Source organism: Myodes glareolus, chromosome 3, assembly GCF_982192425.1.
Source record: "Myodes glareolus chromosome 3, mMyoGla1.1, whole genome shotgun sequence".
NCBI classification, from domain to species: domain Eukaryota; kingdom Metazoa; phylum Chordata; class Mammalia; order Rodentia; family Cricetidae; genus Myodes; species Myodes glareolus.
This window is the reverse complement of record NC_142028.1, coordinates 118,802,289-118,822,386: the sequence shown is the minus strand read 5'-3', so window position 1 is coordinate 118,822,386 and position 20,098 is coordinate 118,802,289. Positions and strand designations below refer to the sequence as shown.

Sequence of the window (20,098 nt, the reverse complement as noted above, 5' to 3'; positions counted from 1 at the left end):
CACAAATAACTTCTTGTATATAAGCCAGAGTATTAATTTATAAAGAACATATAGTCATGGAAAGAAAGAAGCATGGCTTCTCCATTTTTTTTAAGATGTAGAAAAAGGAAAACAGCTCAAAAAAAAAAAAAGCACTAAAATCACATCAATACGTTCAGATTAAAATTTTTACTTTAGTGAGAGAAAGCCTTATCAATCCTGGAACCATCCAAGAACCTCTAAACACTGCCTTTTATATCCACAGACACGATGAAACAAAGGGCATTTGCCCTAGCTTAATGAGCCAGCATATGGACCAAAGCTGACAAGAGGAAGGTAAATGCATGGCTTAAACAGCGGGAATCATCTTTACTGTTTGTTCCCAAGCATAGGGTTGGCTGTATCCTTCTCAGGGCACCGAGGGCATACATTCTAGACCCAAGTACTAAGGATGCAACGGAATGCATATCATCGCAGTCTGTATATCCAGAAGCCCACTGCCCCAGCCCCACACTTTGGGCCCTGCACCCTTTGAGCTGCCCATCCCCTGGGGTATGCCCAAGCATATGACGTACCATTGGGGAGCGCCCATAGGCAACCACTGCTGCAGCAGCTGCAGCAGCTGCAGCACTCATCTGTGGAGACATGCTGTGGAGACCTGCATAGGCAGCTCCAGGGCTGGTCAGTTCTCCATTCATGCCTGCATGGGGCACCATGCCAAAGGGGGCAGGGTATGGGCCAGGTACTGCCAGGGGTGTCCTCAGGCCAGCTGCTGCAAGGAAACATGCCATGTGTGATATGACTGACCATCAGGTCAAACCTGACCAGTGAATCCAGTCTTAGTTATTGTGGTGAGGGGATGGCGATCATCAGCCTCAATATATACACAAGGTCCACTCCTTCCCAGAGCTGAATTCTTCTCCAAGGACAGAAAGCACAGCCCCCACATTTCCTCATTGGCAAAGCAGCTGCACCAGGAAGCCAGAAGGATTAATCAACATCTTTGCACCCAATTCACAAAGGGCAAGCCAAGGCACAGATACTCCACGTTTACCTGACTTAATCTCAGAAGAAGATTTTCTGGATAAAATCCAAGATTTCTCCTTCAGTCCGAACTTTCCACTCCCTGGTACCAATTCCAAATGAAAACCAACTCCTGGATTTATGCAAACCAGAGCAGGGCTTTAGGAGGGGCATTCGAGTGCTATTTCTCCCTGGACTTGGGCTGTTACTTTTTAACTTGTCCAGTGAGGAAGAACAAATTCAAAGTTATGAGTGACTGCATGGGCTAAAATCTCAGCAAAGCCCTCCCAACTTCCGGCAAAGTACCACTGATCTGGAAATGTAGCAACCAACCAAGCAAACAAACAACAAATAATTAATAGGCAACTACAGGCAGCAAAACGTATACTTTGGCTATAAAATCAGCCAGCCATTTTTGTCAGTATTAGCAACATCAGAAATGTAATGGCAGATTTTATAAGATTATATTTGAAATAATTACCACAAACTTTACAGCAATCCCTAGGACTTGATTTATTCTGAATTAAAAGAAAAGCTGAATGTAAATAGTTGGAGACTAATTGGTGCAGCTGCCCAAACCCAGGACAAATGTGTTTGTTACGAGGCCTTTTCAGAGACTGGAGGAGGACAGCTCTAAGTGCTTCCCATTCAGGAGCAAACTCTCACAGGATTAGCAAACACCACATAAAGCTGGGAATGGGAGAAACAAAGCACAACAGGAGAAGGGTGCTGACCTGCTTGGTTGACAAGGGGCTCCATAGCTGGAGGCTTGCCGAGACCTGGACGGAGGCCTGGAGTAGCACTGGTGCCCGGGGTTGGCATGTCGCTCCGAGGCGTTGGTGTGCTGGATTTTAGAACAGGCGTGTTGGCTTTTTCATGCTGGTATCATTAAACAAATTAAATGAGTATTATTTTTAATCCAAGCCATATTACACTATTTATCACAACAGCAGCTGGGACACTGGGCACCTTCGAGTTACTCCCCAGCCAATTTTCATAAATCCACACAATGTTGACAGCATTAACTTGTGAGAGAGAAATGTTGACCTTTCCTCTTCCTGCCAGATTAAAACTTGAGCAGGAGACACAGAGCATGATCACACTTCTTCCTCCACAAATTTTATTCTGAAAAGAATTTTCCATCAAGCTTGTGAACTTTGGCTCTATGCCATGTTAGAATGACGACCATGCAGATTCTTTCCAAGTAACTTGGAAGGGCATATCTGCCTTCCAAATCTGAAGTGGAGCCCTTTTCTTAACCTCACCTTTTGGGGATTCAGACTGACGGTGATGGGCAGAGAAACTGTCAATTATTTCAAAGTCAAAGCAGCATTTTCAAAATAAAAGTTCTAGAAGCTCTAGAAAAATTCTCCTTTTGAGAGCCATGTAGTCACCGATGAGTTAATTCACTAATGTATATAGGAGACTTATCACCTGTCTGGTAAGTAAACCCTGTGAAAGGGTCATTTGAACCCCCAAAGGGGTCAGGACCCACAGGTTGAGAACGACTGTCTTAAGACAACTGTTTGCTGCCAACTGTTAATTTTCACAGAGCAGAGTCATAAACATATCTAAGGAAGAAAATGACACAAAGAGAAGCCTGCACAGTCACTCTCGTCGTGGCCCCGCAGGCAACTGACCACTGTCATCGTGGCCCAGTAGACAACTGATGACAGCGACTAGGAAAGAAAGGTTTCTTCTCAAGACTTCAACCTTAAGCAGCAAAATTACCAGTTTACACACTTCAGGGTTCCAAGTCCCACAAAGATGGCAGTGTTGCCCAGGGGAAGAAGACCAGCTCCTACCTACCAGGCTCACTTCTTTGGATTTCAGGGAAGAGGAACTTCCAGAGGAGGCTGTGGATGCCGGGCTGCCTGAAGCATCTTTCTTCAGCAGGCGGTTTTTGTCAATGCCGTTTTCTCGGGGTGAGTGTGTGGGACTGGCATGTGGAGAAGAAGGGTCCTCAACACACAATAAGAAGTTGACATGTTCAGAATGGACATCCTTTTCCATATTATCAATTTAAAGGGTAATACTGAAAATCTTTTAGAATTGAGAAGTATCATACTCACTAAATGAGCAAGATGGTATTTATAGGACCATACCACAAGAAAAACAATCACATCTCTCCCAATACCCGGGTGCGTTGTCTAGCCAGATATCCAACACAGAAATTCAAAATGATTTGGGAAACAGTTTTTCTTTCTGGCAGTGTTGGGCATCAAACCCAGGTCTGTCTGGGTCAATGGCAGGCAAACACTCTTCAACTGAGCAATGTCTCCAAAGCTCATGTTTTAAAAGGGAAATTATAGTTTCAGCTACCTTATGACTACCCCATTCCCAAACATCCATTAAATTCTTGACATGTGAACGCATAAGACAGAGACACTGTGACTCAGCTTCATTCACTTACAAATGGATTTTTCTCAATACTACTCAAAAGAAACCTTGATGAAATGCATGATTACCTCATTAGATACATCCACAACTAAATTGTCATCACTCTTGTCCCCGTCACTGTCCTGGAAAAAAAAATTAATTTTGTTTAGTAAAGGCAAAAAATAAATTTTGAACCATGCAATTTCTTTCAACAGTTCTTGGTGGCAGACAAGCTAAACACTTAGGACATGCTTGCAGGCTCCCTTCTAGCCTATAGGCATTTACCATCAGTCTCCCCGGGTCTGCCCCAGCAGAAATATGCTGCTGTAGTGAAATACAGTTACCAAAACTAAATTTGCTCATAGAAAGTACACTCTAAGCACTTGATGTCTGCAATGGTAGTATCTTTCTTAGAATCTGAATTTTGTATACATAATAATTTTTAGTCTACTGGATTTCAAAGAAGAGCAACATATCATTTCTTTTATACATATCAGTTGGAAGATGCACAGCAAGCCAATATGAGGCTCACAGACAATTCATGACAATAGAGATAAATTTACTTACATCATCTTCCCATGAGGCCACTAGTTATAACAGAAAACGAAAGATCTAATCTCTTTTGGGGACCAGTGATAAAGCTCAGTTCAGAGTGCCTACTACCGGCAAAGCCTTGGGTTTGGTCCCCAGAACTGTACAATTACAGAAGTCACAGAAAGTCCACAGGCTGAGGTCACCTGCAATACATCACACAGCAGGCATAGACAGGTGATCCCTGGGCATTCTAGGTTAGATGGGCTCCGAGAAATTGGTAAGACTCTGACTCAATAAAGCAAACAAAAACTGGAGCGCTTCAAAGGTACACAATGGCAACTCCAAGCATCCACATGTATTCAGGCACACCACATACACATGGAAACTAAAATAAAGATAAGGCTCTTTAGCATAAAATATGGAGAGATGGGAGGAAGCTGAAGGGCCATCCAGCATAAGGGTTTTCATTGAACTACAAAGTTGGCTAATCATGGCAAATCCCAAGGTTACAATCAGTCTGGAAAGCATTAAGAAAAGTTGTTTAACTTAAGATGAGTTCACACCCATATCAAAGGTTGAAAATTTCTGTTTTCTTAGCATGGTGGTTCAAATAAGAATGTCCTCCATAGGCTCAGATGTCTGACTACTTGGCCCCTAGTTGGTGGCTATGTTTGGAAAGTTTGGCTTTGCTAAATGAAGTATGTTACTAAAGGGGTAGGTCTTTGAGGTTTCAAAGTCAAGTACCACTTCTAGTATAATATAAAAGAGCCATGGAGTTTACCAACAACATAAACTGACAGCCAACGCTGAAGTCAGAAGCAATTCAAATTAAAAATTTACTGAAATGCTTTCATTGAAAAAAAAAGTGATGAAGAAAATCTATTTTCTCTTACTATCAGATAAAAGCACAAATGCTCTCAACTGTCAAGAGTAGAAATGGTGAACAAATACAAACTAGAAAAGTTTTGCTTTTAGACAAAGAATTATAAAGATAATCATAGTAGAAACGGTGAAATGGAAAACTATAGCAAACAATTTACTGCTACTGCACTCCTTTTTAATTCTGAAAAAAAAATAACCTTTCCTTTGAATGAAAAAAAATATATGTGGTATACCTATACAGTATCACAATGATAAAAATAGAACAATTAGTAGTCCCATCTTTTTATCACTTCTGTTTGGGACCTCAAACTCCTGTCCTATACCTCTTCATAAACATATAACAGGCTGTGATAAACTGAATTTGTCTTGCACTGTCTTCTTCCTAGCTAAGTGCTTTGCACCACTATCCAGATCCTCAGTTCCAGCACCCTCTTAGCCCACTAGAGGAGTTATGCGGTGAATCATTCACGTCTTCTGCAAGTAAAACTCAGCCTTGTAATGGACTGTTGTGCAAATATAATACAATACAGTACAATACAGTAACTTTTGTCAAAGAGTCTTAGGCTTTGCCTCCCACATGTTACAATATAATCTCCTTATCTCACTCCAAGCCCATTTTTCTAACCAGACAAGACCTAAGTACCATAAAACCATAAGGGTAAGATATTGATTCCAAGTCCTTCGTTGTTGAATTAAATACACAAGCTTCATGGAGAGCTAGTAACACAGAACTAGGTATCAGAATATTTCCTACTTTCTGAATGTCACAGACCACTTTCTTGATTGTTAACATTTAATGTTAGAAATGAAAGCAAAGACATGCACCTCTGGGCAACAGATAGGGGCAGGGATATATTTAAAGGGCTTGTGTGAAAGTGGAGTGAGCCAATGATGAGTTCTTGTAATGTACATTAAACCACGATACAAACTCTAGAGTGATCTTGGACCTCTAGGGAAATGCCAATTCTAAGAAAAGGTTGAAAGTTTCAATACAGCATGGTTTTGGCATAAGGTGCTTCCAGAGTTCCACTAACCATGACCTCTGGTGAAACACAAGCTCTGGGTAAGTTTCTTTAGCTATGAAATGGAGAGGATACCCAACTTGGCAGGTTAGAAGAACTAAATAAAATAATCTGTGTCAGTGCACAGGGTTCCTGGCACTAATCGTGGCATGCAAAATGTTACTTATTATTAGCTGAGGTGTTGGGCAAGCCACAGGAAACAGAAGCCTGTGTTTAAATTTTCCCAAGTAGAGTTTCTTCCTCCAAAGTCCATATTTTGTTTGGAGATTTTTTGGGGTGTGTGTGTGTGTGTGTGTGTGTGTGTGTGTGTGTGAGAGAGAGAGAGACCATGCTAGAAATCAAACCCAAGGACTGATATATGTTAGAGAATTATTCTACCATAGAGCTATCTCTATAAACATTGATTTTTATACACACACACACACACACACACACACTTGAAGATAAGGTCTCACTGCATAGACCAATGTAGCTGTGACACTGCAATCCTTGTGCTTCAGCCTCCAGGTACTGGTGCTGTAGCCTTACACAACAGATATTTTTATAGTCACTTTGCCAGTAACTAAGTTAGAAAATAACTAAGCCCAAATGACGTGTATAACACACAGACCTAAAGGGAAACAACATTCTCCAACGTAGGAACTTACCTGCTTTGCAATCTGAAGTGGTACAGAATTATGAGGAAAGCAGTAAGTAAGCAATTATTATAGGAAGTCCTTTATTCACTTACATAGTTATCCTTATCATCCACCTTCCTTTTTTTGATGTCACTGGAAAACTCTGGACCATTTCTGCGTTTATCTGTGCCTCTTAGACTGTCTGGGACCAAGAGGGAATTACTCTGTAAGACAAAAAAGTACTAATAAAGGTTTCTTCCTAGGCTTCTTTGTATGTATGAAAATGCAACCTGGAAGAACTGTTTTAGAAAACAGAATCCCACCAATCTTGCACCCCTGTTAAATCATGTCTTAAGATTTCCGTGACAAGCATTTTGACAGAGCTTAATAGAAACCTCATCTTACATCAAACTGTTTAAACCCTGTGGATCCTTGAGGCTCTATTCTCTTCTGTTTATCGTTGGAAAATTAGACACTTGCTTATTACTGTGTGTAGATTTTTTTTCTTTTTCAATGCAGCTTCTTGGTAAGGAATATGAACAGCCTTTGGGCAACTCCTGAGATCATTCATATCAGGCATACATTATGACCAGAAGTCACCCTGTGCCATTCTAAAAAGGCACCAAATACGCAGGTGGGAGTAATAGTAGTTCCAAGGCAAATCACCTTTTCCACACACCAATAAAAGACTTTTAAATTCTTTAATTTACTGTTGAAAGTAAGATCTGGCATTGTTAGCCAATACCACTGAAATTTAATATGCGAAGAGGAAATCCTAGTCAATTGTGAACCTCTAATAGCAAAAGCAGTTCTCACATAAGAGGACTAATCCTTGCCCCAAACCAAACAAGACACTTTCATCAGCATATGCTGAATATGAACTGCTGACCCAAAGAAAACAGGCATTTTAGATATTTTGGGGTCACATGACATGACCTGGCCAGCCCTTCAATTCCCATCTCCCTTCAGGCTAAAGCAGAATGTGTTACAAAGAGTTCTTTTAAGAGCTGGATTAGCATATGCAAGGGGGGCAATTTGTTCAGTGATGTGTTACTGCCTTGAACAATGCTGAATGAGCTATGCAAAAACTGCCTTTCACAAGGCCCAGATAACCCCAATTTCTGCCAAGATGCCCTAGAAGTAAGCATGGGGGCGGGGCTCAGGGTCAGCAATTATGCTACCTCTCCTGACACAAACAGGACCACAATACAACACTATGTACCAGAAACTAATGTTTTATGGCACTCTTTTTAAGGCCCTGGGTTTTCATGCCTTACCAGTTAGACATAATCAACCAGGTGGCTTGTTCGCCAAGTTCCCTGGGCTAAAACACGGATCTTACTTCAACAGTATTTCCCAGCTTCACCACACACAGAAGAAAGGAAAAAATAAAGAAAAGAAAAAAGAAACCTGGGGACCAGAAGGCAGTTTGAAGTCTCCCGTCCCACTTCAGAGTTGACTCTAAAAGCTGATTTTTTTTTTATTCATGATTGTTCAAACCAAACAATCCATGAAGATTGGATAAAAGGGAGAGGGACTCACATAATTCAATATGGAGAGGCTCAAAGGCCCACAGTGGCTGAGGCTGAAAGGTGAACAGACTGGATCCATGAACTAATTATAATCACCTCTTTACAACACTCAGGACTCCAATCAGGGCCCATGAATGTTCAAAAATTCTGAATCAGAGCAAATGGACCAGGAGTCGTGCTGTATCGCACTGCACAAGTGCCAGACAAAACCGTGAGTGAGTCCAGTCTAGGGCAACTTCAAACCCTCTCCTGCAAAATCAGCGGTGATTGTGTGCACTGCCTGGTTTCTATGGCAACAAGTGTGGCTATTGGGATTAAAGGTGTGTGTTACCACTGCCAGGCTGTAAGGCTGACCAGTGGTGCTGTTTTACTCTCTGACCTCCAGGCAAGCTTTATTTATTAAAATACCAATGAAATGCCACTACAGCCTCCATGAGCAGTTTTTCTGAGTGCAATGCTCCAGCCTACAGGCTACACAGCTAGCAACAGGCAATGTCTTAGTTTTCAACTACTCCTAAACCCCAAAGTGACTGCTTGGGTACTGCTGAATTTCTTACGATAACAAAAGTACTGCTCTCGTGACCCACCCGCTGCTAGCTCCTATGGCTGAAGATGGGACAGTTATTTTGATGGTCATTTATGAATTACCAATACATGTATTCAGAACTAAAGGACTACTAAATACTGACTGGATGGCTCCTTTGTTCCTTCAGAATTTATCATTCTATGTCACAAGGTATCTACAGTCTATATTATCTAAAAAGCATTTAAAAGACGATTGCAAAAAATTGAAATTGTTTCAAGTTCCTAAAAAGCTTCCAGTGAGCTGGCCAAGCAAGCACTTGCCTAGCATATAAGAAGCCTTCAGATGAATCTACAGCAACACCATCGGGGAAAGAGCAATAAGGCATCAAACATGTAAGACAGCCAGATTCATGCATCGGAAGAGGCCAAGGCTACCTTTAGGAGACAGCTTTTCTATTTTATGTTTTACCTGGAACACCAAATGTCCAGATAGTAGAGATGACTGACCCAAGACCAGAACCATTCTACCACTTACCAGTTCTAATGTACAAGTGCCTCCTCTCCCAAGAGGGGAAACTCTAAGCTTGGTTTCTGAACAGAAATATTTGTATCCAAATATATTACTTAAATAAAACCAATAATGGCTCTTTAAACTAGTGATGCACATTCTGATGTGACATACCCATGCCTGATACATGCTCTGTGATACTCCTTCCTTAATATCGATCAGTCAGTCACACCGTATCTTGATCTGCTTTACAGACTTTCCACACCAAATGTGGACATCATCCAATTTTAAAAAATGAATATAGTCTACTTCTAAGTGAGCACTAAGTGAGCAGACCTTACTGGGAAATATCATGAGATTCCTTTCTCAAAAAAAAAAAAAAAAGGAGCGGGGTTGGGGGGAAGCAAGAGAGAATGCTCAGTGGTTAAAAGCATTTACTGCACTGGAACAGGACTGGGTTCAGTTTTCAGCACCCATATCAGGAGGATCACAACTCCCTGTAACTTTAGTTCCAGGGAATTCAACGTCCTGGGCCTCCTTAGGTATCTGTACACACATTGTACATATAAACTCATTCAAGCAAGTAGGTATGCATGTACACACAAAGAAGAAATATAAAAAATGTATAACAACAAATAATAAAATAACAGCAATAAGGGGCTGAGGGGATGGCCCAGTAAATAAGATGCTCACTATGTAAGCATGAGGACAGTGCATTTGGATCACTAGCAACCATACAAAAAGCAGGGTGTGTTCTGTCTCCCCAGCACTGACAAGATGCAGAGACAGGTGGATCCATTTGTAAGCAATGTCGACAAAACAAACTACAATTCTGAAACCACAGCGTTATGCTCACTGGCCCACCAGTCTCAATGAAATGACTAGCATCAGGTTCAAAGATAACCTGTCTCAAAAACTAAGGTGAGGAATGACCTAAGAAGATAGCCAAAGTCAACCAAAAGCCTTCCAATACTCTCGCACAGGTAAGCACACCTCCACACACATAGTACCAAAAAAGCTAACACTTCCTGCCTTTCCACTCATAAATCCTACCACCAATGAGCCAAGATAAGCACTGGCAAAGTCCTTGGCAGAGCCACAAGCAATGCATTTACTCCTATCACATCCACGGGTGCTAGTCCCTACAGACATCCTACCATGGCAGAGGGCTTTTCCCAGAGCTGATACTTTCAAGATTTTAATTAACCACATAGAACAAATAGACAATGTTTTTAAGTATTCACCTACCAGGTCAAGATTTAACAACAAGTCAGATTTTGACCAACATGCAAAAAACCAGTGTTGTCATGCTGACAGGGAGGCTTTTGCCTGGCCAAGAAACCAGGCTGTCAGTTCACCCTGTAACTGATAAATGTAAACAATCTAAAGGGCTTCTCCAACACTGTCACTTCTCAAACACTGTCAACACTGGGCAGAATTCTATTACAAATGTCTTGAGGACTGAGATTTTCAGGCTGTATATTAAGTTTTGCTTTTAAATTTTTCTTAAAGAAACAAAACCATCTTATTTGTCTCTATTTTTTTTAAAACAACAACAACAAAAAAAGGAACTCAAACTAGGATGTATGCAGCCCAAGGAAATATGACAGCCCAAGGAAATATGACAGCCCAAGGAAATAATATGACAAACATGAGCAAATCAAAGTCTAAAAACAACGATCACAAAACAAACCAAAATTCTCAAACTATAGCCTTGTGTGCTGTACATGCTTATGCTCTGGTTCAAGTACAGTTTAAGGGGAGAGACTTATCTGACATATCAGAGAAAGAAAAGAGATCAACCTTACTTGATGACTTCCTCCTCTTTGTATGCAGAAACTACACAGGAAATGGCTGGACAAGGTTAAGAGCAAAGGTGTGCTACCCAACACAAAAGGGCATCTACACCAGCAACAACAACAACAACAAAACCCGAGTATTGCAGACATTTGCTTCTTAGAGTGACATCTACCCACATTACCCATAGAACAGCTGTGAAGTTCTGCAAGCAAGGAGCTCCTAGAAACACAACCTGGGAGGGTGGCAGACTGGTACAGGCCTGGAATTACAGCATTGAGGAGGTATAGGCAGGAAGTGCAAGGGCAGTCTGGGTCACATGAACACCCATCTCAAAAAAAGAAAAACCATTTTTTCCAAAAGAAACCCTGTGTGCACTCCCTTGAGGTGACTCTGTAATGACAGGGCGCATCCTTCAGAAAACACACCAGGGCATTTTCTATTGCAGTAAAATGGCTAAGACTGAGGAAGACAGTCAGCAAAGTGTTCAACCTAAGCGTAAAGGAGGTCAACAGTTTCTTAAAATATCTAAACATCCAATGCAATTTTACAACCATACTTTCCTGTAGGAAAGTACAGTATAAGCATCACTTATCTTGGTCTATCATTGCATGCTGAGAAGCCACTAAATAAGGTAGAAAAGACCCAGGTGCTTTGATAAGGATAAAAATCAGTTTTATAGTCTTGTTCCAAGAACTTCATTCTTCTTTAGCATCTTATCAGTAATGATTGCACAGGCCTATGCAGATCCTAGAAATTTACGTTAACGGCATGCCTTGCGAATGCTACATTTCTCAAACACTACTCTCAGAAGTTTCATGCACCTGAATAACTTCTGCCAAGGAATCTAAACTTTGAAGCCACCAACAGTGAGAAGTACTGTGGACACAGTAAAAGATAGACAGGCTTTCCTAATATCAAAACAGCACAATTCCAATGAATTCTCCAGCTGCTAAACTGATTCCCTTGGGAACATTCTGTGCCCTGCAGGACAAGTGTTTGTGTTAGAGGCACAGATTGGAGACTCGCGACACCTCATTTATCCTTGGTTACACTAAGGCAAGACGGTGGGAACCTAATTTGATAGCATACTCCACACTGACAATTAACTTCTCGGGGAACATTAAAACAATTAGGTAAGGATGCACCCCATCACATCTGTCTCCATCTACACATGACGGCAATTAAGCCATCACCCTACACTCTACTTCTGCAGCAGTGCAAATCAGCCACTCACATTTTCTGACACCCACTTCAAAAATATATACATTTTATCTCATAACCACAGGGATTAACCGCTTGTCCAAGGCACAGAAAGAAGAAAATGTGTCTACAGAGCACAAACATCACCTCTAACTCTGCAGCAGGCCTGATGAGTCTGACTTATCTGTCTCTGTTACATGCAGAATGTGGTTAAGTTGTCCCTGGACCACAGAGATCTGTGCTGCCAAATGCAATTTGGCCTTGCAGAAGATGACACTGAGCCTGTGATATTGTACCTGGGATATCACACACTAAACTACAAGACTCTGTCACCACTGCTCAAGTTGCCCTCCTCCTCCGGGTAAAGCAAAACAAAGATATAAAACTAACCTAAGTGGATTTAACACAATTATGCCCCCAACTTATAACTTGAGACAGCAAAGTCAGTGTGCCAAGCCTTTCTTACTTGGGTACTTTGGTGCCTTTCAGTTTTCTACAGCCCAGATATGGATGAGAACCTCTACTATAAAATGCTAAATTCCAAAGCTCCTAAATCCAAATTTTTGAGCACCTTGGACTTTTTGAGTACTTTGGACTTCAGAGCCTATATGTATTTCCAGACTAAATAAAACTCAGATCTGTACACTTTCAGACCCCAGCACTTCAAATTAAGATGTTCAAACTGTGTTTTCTAATAGAAGAACTGGTCCCACATTGAGAAAACGGTTAGGCCAGTACCTGAGTCATTTGGATTTCTGACAGCACTTATGTCCACAGCTCACCTCAAACAAGCAGATGCCATACTGGTTGCTGATCTGCATTTCCAGTGGCAAAACAGCAATCGTCTCAGGACAAAAGAGTAAGGGAAAAGAATCACATGCCTGCTCACAAAGCTTTGAATTATAAGGCACAATCTGAAGCTAAAACTGGCTTTGGAGACTGGACTTACGTGGCAGCTTACAGCCATCTTCAATGCAAATCCAATGCCCTCTAGCCTGTGAGGCCACTAGGCACACTAGGCATACACATAGGCAAGTCACCTATATATACACCTTAAACACTCACACAGACACCACAACCAAACCCAAAAGGCTGTGGGTGAAAGACACCAGTTTTTGTTAATAATCACAGTGAAACAGACATAACTATTTTTCCAGGTGGCACAGGCCTCAGCACTCACCTGATGAAAGAAATCCCACCCCCACCCTGATGCAGGTATACACAGCAACCCCAGCCACATAAGATCACCAGGCCTGCCTCCGTCAGGAGCTAACTCACAGCAGTGATATCAGTTCCAAGCACTTTTAAATTCTGCCAAAACGGTTATGTGCAGAGTGGCAACTGCTCAAGAACAGTTCACGTTTCCTACCATGCCTGAAAGCTAGTATTTTACAGGAGTCATCTCCATTTTAGCCTCTATTTCCAAGCTATCTCTTCACAAGTCCAGTCAAAATTTAATTAGTCAGCCGTCAGACAGAAGAGTCCTTGTTACCCACACTTACTAGAATTTCAGATGTGTACTTACCACATCTAGACTGTTATATCATTTCTTTGAAAAGACATGTATTTGTTGGTTCTCCAATGCCAAGTATTTCAAGTAATGTGTTTAAGCGATACTCCTTTTAGTCAAAATATATTGCAAGTCACCTTTAAACCACCTGAAACATTTGTACAATATATTTTTGGATTTTGTTTGTTTGTTTGTTTGCTTGTTTTACTATTAATAGCTTAGCGGTGAAGAACACTTGCTGTTCTTGCAGAGGATCCAGGTTTGGTTCCTAGGGTCCACCCAGTGCTTAACAACTGTCTATTCCAATGAATCTATCAATGCCTTCTTCTGGTCTTGACAGGTTAGAGTAACGCATGAGGTGAACAGGCATGTGGGCAAACACTCACACACTTCGGTATTATTTATTTGTTCAATAGCTGTACTTACATATAAAAGCTTATATATTAAAAGGCAAAATGACAACAAATAGGCATGTTAAAAAGGAAGTTGGTTCAGAAAGTAGAACTTAAGGATAAGACCAATGATCCAAATTTGATCCCTGGACCCACTTGCTGGAGAGAATCCACTCCTACAAATTGTCCTCTGACCTGTCCATGTGCACCATGACATACCTGTGTCCACACACATCTGCACACAAAATAAAAAAGGCAGGCAAAAAATGGATTTTAAGAATTACAGGTCAAATTTAAAGCAAAACCAGGACAATCAGGAGAAGTCCAGCTGATACGTTACAAGTCCTTCATGGTTATTTATTACCTTCTGGCTCATCCATGGGGGCATTTTGTTCTTAGTATGTTATTTTTTGTTTTTACATTAAAACATACTGTTCATGTTAAGGTTCATTTATTTTCTAATCTAAAATCATAAACTAACAAACTGAGTAATATTATCATTGGAAGACAAAGATGAAGCACCTACCAAACAGTGAGTGGTAAGCCACATTGCATTTTCTCTGGGTCTGTACATTTTTGCACCTGACTTAAGAAATACTGATATAAAATAGCAGGAAAAATAGCAGTAAGGAGTCAGTATATTCATGGTTTAAGTTGTCTGAATTTGAAGAACCACGGGCAACAACCACCTTACCCAAAAACGTACCAGACACTTTCACTTTAGACAAATTTTCATTGAGTCTGACAAATGGAGCTGAACTGTGGTGGCGTACGCCTTTAATCCAAGCACATGGAAGGCTGAAGAGATTGATCTCTCATTACGAGGCCAGCCTGGTCTACAGAACTAGTTTCAGGACAGGCCCCAAAGCTATGGAGAAAACCTGTGTTGAAAAGCAAAACCAAAAAACAAAGCAAACAAACAAACAAAAATAAAAAAAGAATGAATGACAAATGGAAGCAACTGTACCACAGACTGAATACACAGACGGATCAGAACCGAGCCAAGCTTCCTTTAAGCCAGCATTACAGATATTTGCAAAATGAAAAAAGCAAATCCATGAAAAGCCCTTTTTTAAAGAAAACATTGCTTTTTCATTAATATTAAAAAGTAACTAATACAACTGAGTAGCTCTGTACCTAACTTTTTTTTAAGTTTTATTCTAATCTTGTAAATGTCAGAGCATCTTGCCAAGAGAAACAATTCCTTAGGAGTCCTTGGTAATTTTAATTAAAAAGGAGAAACATTGAGTCAGATCAATTGGAAACCATCAGCCTGTAGCAACCACCTTCATCTCTCTGGTGAAGGAAGACACTAGCAAAGAGACAAATAAATTCAGATAAATTCAGACTCACAACGCCAAAAGCTTTCTCAAGTATAATACTGCAATATTTAGGCACTAAGAGTAAACATATCTCATTATCCATTGCTTCTTATATTCAATTTTATTCCAAGTTGAGAAGCTACTTAGTTTTAATAACTGCATCAAAAAATAACTTAGGTAATCATAACAATTTAACTGCTCTACAGATTATGTTAATGTTTGGCTCCAGTTAATGTACTTTCCCCATTTTATCTCATCACCCAAGATTGTGCAGTTATGAGGCAGAAAAAGCACTAGATATACATATATATATATATATATATATATATATATATATATATATATATATACTTGTAAATATGTCAAAACTCTGACACGTTAAAGGACACAAGTCACCACTTCTTTTATATTATTCTGTGTGCCTGGAATCCTCCACCTATCTATGAAGTTCACTGACTCTAATACACACTTAGAAATAAGCCACAGCTTCCTAAAATTCGAGAACTGTTTCATATTCCATTAAGGATGCAACAACAAGAGGCCGGGTGGTGGTGGCGCACGCCTTTAATCCCAGCACTTGGGAGGCAGAGGCAGGCAGATCTCTGTGAGTTCGAGGCCAGCCTGGTCTACAAGAGCTAGTTCCAGTACAGGCACCAAACACCACACAAAAACTCTGTCTCAAAAATTTAAAAAAAAAAAAAGATGCAACAAGAGGGAAGGGCTATTTCAAAGAAGGAAGGAGACACAAAGAGAAGTGAAGGACAAGGGGAAGAGACACGTAAATACAAAACAAACAAAGAAATATACATAAGTCTGAAAAGGCATAATGAAACCTATTATTTTATATGTTACCTAAAAAACTAATTTAAAAATAGAGTACGCGAACTTATCTCCTCCTTCCACATCCTTACCTCCTTCCACGATTAAGTATTTGTTTACATCTTTCAGCCAAAATTAAGAGTAAGTGGCCACTGTAGAAATTATATACAGGTAAGGCCTCAAGCAGCCTCAGCGTGAAAACCTGTTTGTGCAGAAAGCACTTCTGAGTCCTGAACCAATGGAAACACTTGCAGAGTTGTGACATCACAGATGTGTCTTTTAGCACCTCTGTTACTTGTCTTGCCCTTGACAGATAAAAATGCCTTTGTTGCATAGCTACATGCTTTTAACTGTAAATGCCTGACATGTAGGCACTCAATGAGGGCATTCACTTAAGGTGGAAGAGTAGAAAGAGAGGAGAGAAATATTAAATTTGAAAAGTTGCCTCTTCAATAAAATGAATTCAGACAAAAATAAGTAACACAGTCTTTCACCACATCTTCTGCTGATTTTATAGGTCCAAAGCTGGGTCCTAAAATGTTGTACTCCACTGAATAAACATGGAGGAAAAGACAACAGTCTACAATGAAACCAAAATAACAAAACATGAAGGTCACTTCATAACTCAAAGCCAATTTCCTCAACCTTAAACTCTTGCCTGTCAGGTACTTTAGTTCCCAGTTAAAGCTTTGTCGGTCTTCTTCCTTTCCTCCTAAAACCACCTAGAAAACTCTACACTACAATAATTTAAAACCTAACTACCTCTCCACTTAATAATTACCCATATCCCTTGACAAATCCCTATACAAGAAGCACAGAAGTAGCTATCTCAAAGAGAACTTTTAAAGCAGCTCCTATTCTTAGATTGAAAGGTAGTAGCAGATACTTAGCTTGTCAAAGTGCAATCTTCTTCCCATACTCCAAAAAGTCCAAGATGTTGGATCACACCTATGACCCAGCACTCGGGGCTACCATGTGAGGCATAGCTCATAGCATTGTGTGTGTGTGTGAAGGTAAAGACACTTGCCAGCAAACCTGACAACTTGAATTCAATTCCTGGGGTCCACATTGTGGAAATAATAGAATCCCAAGTTTACATCTGATCAACACACACACACACACACACACACACACACACTCACAGAGACACGAGTATGCGCGCACACCCGGGGAGTGGCAGTACTGGGAGCAAGTTCCACAATATATAATTCTCTTTCCAAGCATGAGGCCCTGGGTTCAATTCTCAGCACAAAAAGAAGACAGAAAGAAAAAAGAGAGGGAATGATTTAAAATTCAGCATCCCATTTCATTTTTTTAGACCATGCTTTAAAAATAAGCAGGACGAATCTGTAGGGCAGCCTCATTTAAACAGAGCAGGACTCGTGTCTCTCTCCCATTAACCGGCACGAGCGTGCCATCCAGCACACGAAAGGGTTTGTATGATTCAGGCTTCTGAAAAGAGGAGCTCTATAAACACACAGCCCTGTCTTGGAAGCTCCATGGTTTCAAGAAGTTAGGTTTGCCAGACACAGTCTTAGGTCTAAGGGAAATTTAGATCAAGTTTAGACTTGAACAAAAGGTATACAAAAAAAGGCAGAAGAAAAACAGACATGGAAAACTAGGAACTAAGATGCAGCTGCAGAGGAAAACTGTTTAGATAGAAATAACAGTAATTTATTCACATATGGGCAATAACTGTAAAGGTGATGTTAAGAGAAAAATGAATATTCTCCTAACTACATGGAACCTAGATTCCACATATAATGCATACTTAAGCAGGTCTGGGCTATACATTGAGTAGTAAGGAATCACAGCAAACAATTTGATTTCTAAAGCAGGCACCTCTCCTCAATGGCCAAGTTTATAAAAGAAACAAGAGGGCAAGCACTCACAGAAATAAAATGATTTTTAAAAAGAAAAAAAAAAAGGAAGGAACCCAGGTCTCTACACACGGGGCGTCTGTGTGTCTGTCTGGTGTTTGTGTTCGAAGAAAGGCAGTTTGGGACGCAAGTGGATCTTTGTTCATGTGCGACAGGCGCTGGGGTACTTACCGTGCCCGGTTCTCTGTCTGCTCCCGAGGTTATCAAGAAACGCACAGACACGCCCGTTCAGACACAGAGGCAAGAACAGAAATAAAAAAAGGGGGGAATAATTAGAACACAGGCCCCAGGCAGTTTTAAAAATGGCTTTATTTATATAAGTCATTGCACATTCCTAATACAGTGATTTCCTGAAAATTACAGTATTTTGTAAACATAAGATTTACAGTTTAACCATACACAAAGCCTATTTTTAATTTCTTGACAGAATAAATTACTTTTCTTCAAAAAATTAGTCAAGTGCAATTTGCCCAATATTTAATGCATACTAGGATTAAAGCCTACAAAACTAGTAACAGATGCAACTGTCAAGCCTTTCATTTGAACACATTCACTTTCAAATTTAACTTCTTATTTCGCCCCATTTAACAAACATCACTTTCTTTGAAAATTACCCAATTAAGCAGTTAACAGTTCTCCATAATATGGTACAGGCCACTGGCATTAAAAAGGCAGTTACCAAGATGTCAGGATGCCTACAGGCTAGCAAGACAGAAAAACCCACAGCTGCCCACAGCAAACCTTGAAGAGTGGCAGGGTGAACTGAGTGTCAGTGGAAAGCTTTCGACAGCTCCTGTTATCTCACTGTTTGCTCTCTGTGTGGGGCTGGGGTTTTCCACAGCGAGGCACAGCTCTGCAGCACTGTCTGGGTATGAGAGCAAAGCCTAATCTGGCTTGCCCAGCCTCTCACCTCTGTGGCGTTCTGCATCATGGTGTTTCTTGTCATCTTTTATTGCCAAGTGAGACTGCCCACTCAGAGCACTAGACAGCGCTAGAAGGCTGGCACTGCCCCCAAGGGGCGGGATGCCTGGAGGCTGAAGTCCTGAAGGGTGAGGCGTGAGAGGTACTGGGGGTCCATGGCCATGAGAGAGATGCTGAGCTTGCAACTGCTGCTGCTGTTGGCAGTGGTTGGAGAAAAAGAAGAGGACGAAGGGCAGAAAAAGGAAGAACAAAAGAAGGAAAAGGAAGAAGAGGAAGAGACAAGGTAGAAGAGGAGGAGAAGTAAAAGCAAGAAGAAGAAGTAGAGGAGGAGCAGGGGAAGAAGAAGAGGTGGAAGAGGAGAAGAAGGTGGTGGTGGTGACAGAGAAACCATCCAGGAGAAGATAAGAAATAACAGAAGAGATAAGAAAGAACCAGAAGTTGGACACAGAGAAGGGAATGGAGACAGAGGTAGGAAAGAGGAAATGAGGTTAGTGCTTTTAACTCATCAAAAGCTTTTGCCCCTCAGTACTCAACCCCCCAGCCAATCCCAAAATCTAACCCTAGAGTCTACTTTAAAAGATTGACATGCGGATCTCATCTACATTCTAAGTGCCAATATGTCACTGAATCTAAGCTGCACACTGATTGATTCTGAGTTTGCTGAAGTTAAACAGGGAACATAGGTATCCCACAAGGAAGTAACTACACTATTTAGAAAATGAGTACATTTTACCCAACATTAACTATAACAATGATGCCATGGGTAAAAGTCAGAACCCAGAAAGCAGGAAGTGCTGGCATTTATTTGGAAGACACCCTGCATTTGTGTCCTTAACTCAGCAAGCCCTCTGAGAACTGTAAGGAAGCAATGGCATCCCCATTGCTCAGAGCAACCAAGCACCATGGTGCTGGGAACTCGCTGAGGTTCACCAGGGTGAAAAAAGTGTCAGTGGGTGCTGCACTTGCGCCCAAACTACTCTACATGGTACCTACTCTTCTGACTGCTACAAAAAACCCTGCAGCCAATTTTTTTTAGAATCCTTGCACCAATGTCCTCTTCCTGAAATCCAGCCCCACAAACCTCTTCTACATTAGAGAACAAAGTGCTGAGACGCTGAACCCCTGAGAAGTAGTTTTTGACTGCAGAGATCTAGAGAACCCCAGGTGTCCCCATTCTCAGGTTCTTTTTTTCCGATTCTAAGGTCCACTTTGCCTCCACCTAACCCACTCCAGAAGTTATAAACTTGTCCGGA

At 40.9% G+C, this 20,098-nt stretch overlaps 1 protein-coding gene across 15 annotated transcripts in view; it reads right to left on the bottom strand.

Moving 5' to 3' along the window:
• LOC125412284 (transducin-like enhancer protein 1) overlaps positions 1-20,098 on the bottom strand; it is a 93,991-nt gene that overhangs the window by 25,909 nt on the left and 47,984 nt on the right. For 3 of the 15 annotated variants that reach the window (XM_048452950.3, XM_048452958.3, XM_048452951.3), the window contains 8 exons: positions 18,835-19,039; positions 18,096-18,112; positions 6,550-6,660; positions 3,471-3,524; positions 2,812-2,964; positions 1,737-1,881; positions 1,034-1,135; positions 555-751 (listed from right to left, as the gene is read on the bottom strand). In XM_048452950.3, coding sequence (XP_048308907.1) covers positions 555-751; positions 1,034-1,135; positions 1,737-1,881; positions 2,812-2,964; positions 3,471-3,524; positions 6,550-6,660; positions 18,096-18,112; positions 18,835-19,039 — 984 coding nt within the window. The remainder of the gene's footprint in view (positions 1-554; positions 752-1,033; positions 1,136-1,736; positions 1,882-2,811; positions 2,965-3,470; positions 3,525-6,549; positions 6,661-18,095; positions 18,113-18,834; positions 19,040-20,098) is intronic. The other 12 variants (XM_048452954.3, XM_048452956.3, XM_048452953.3 and 9 more) reach the window with 8 other exon arrangements.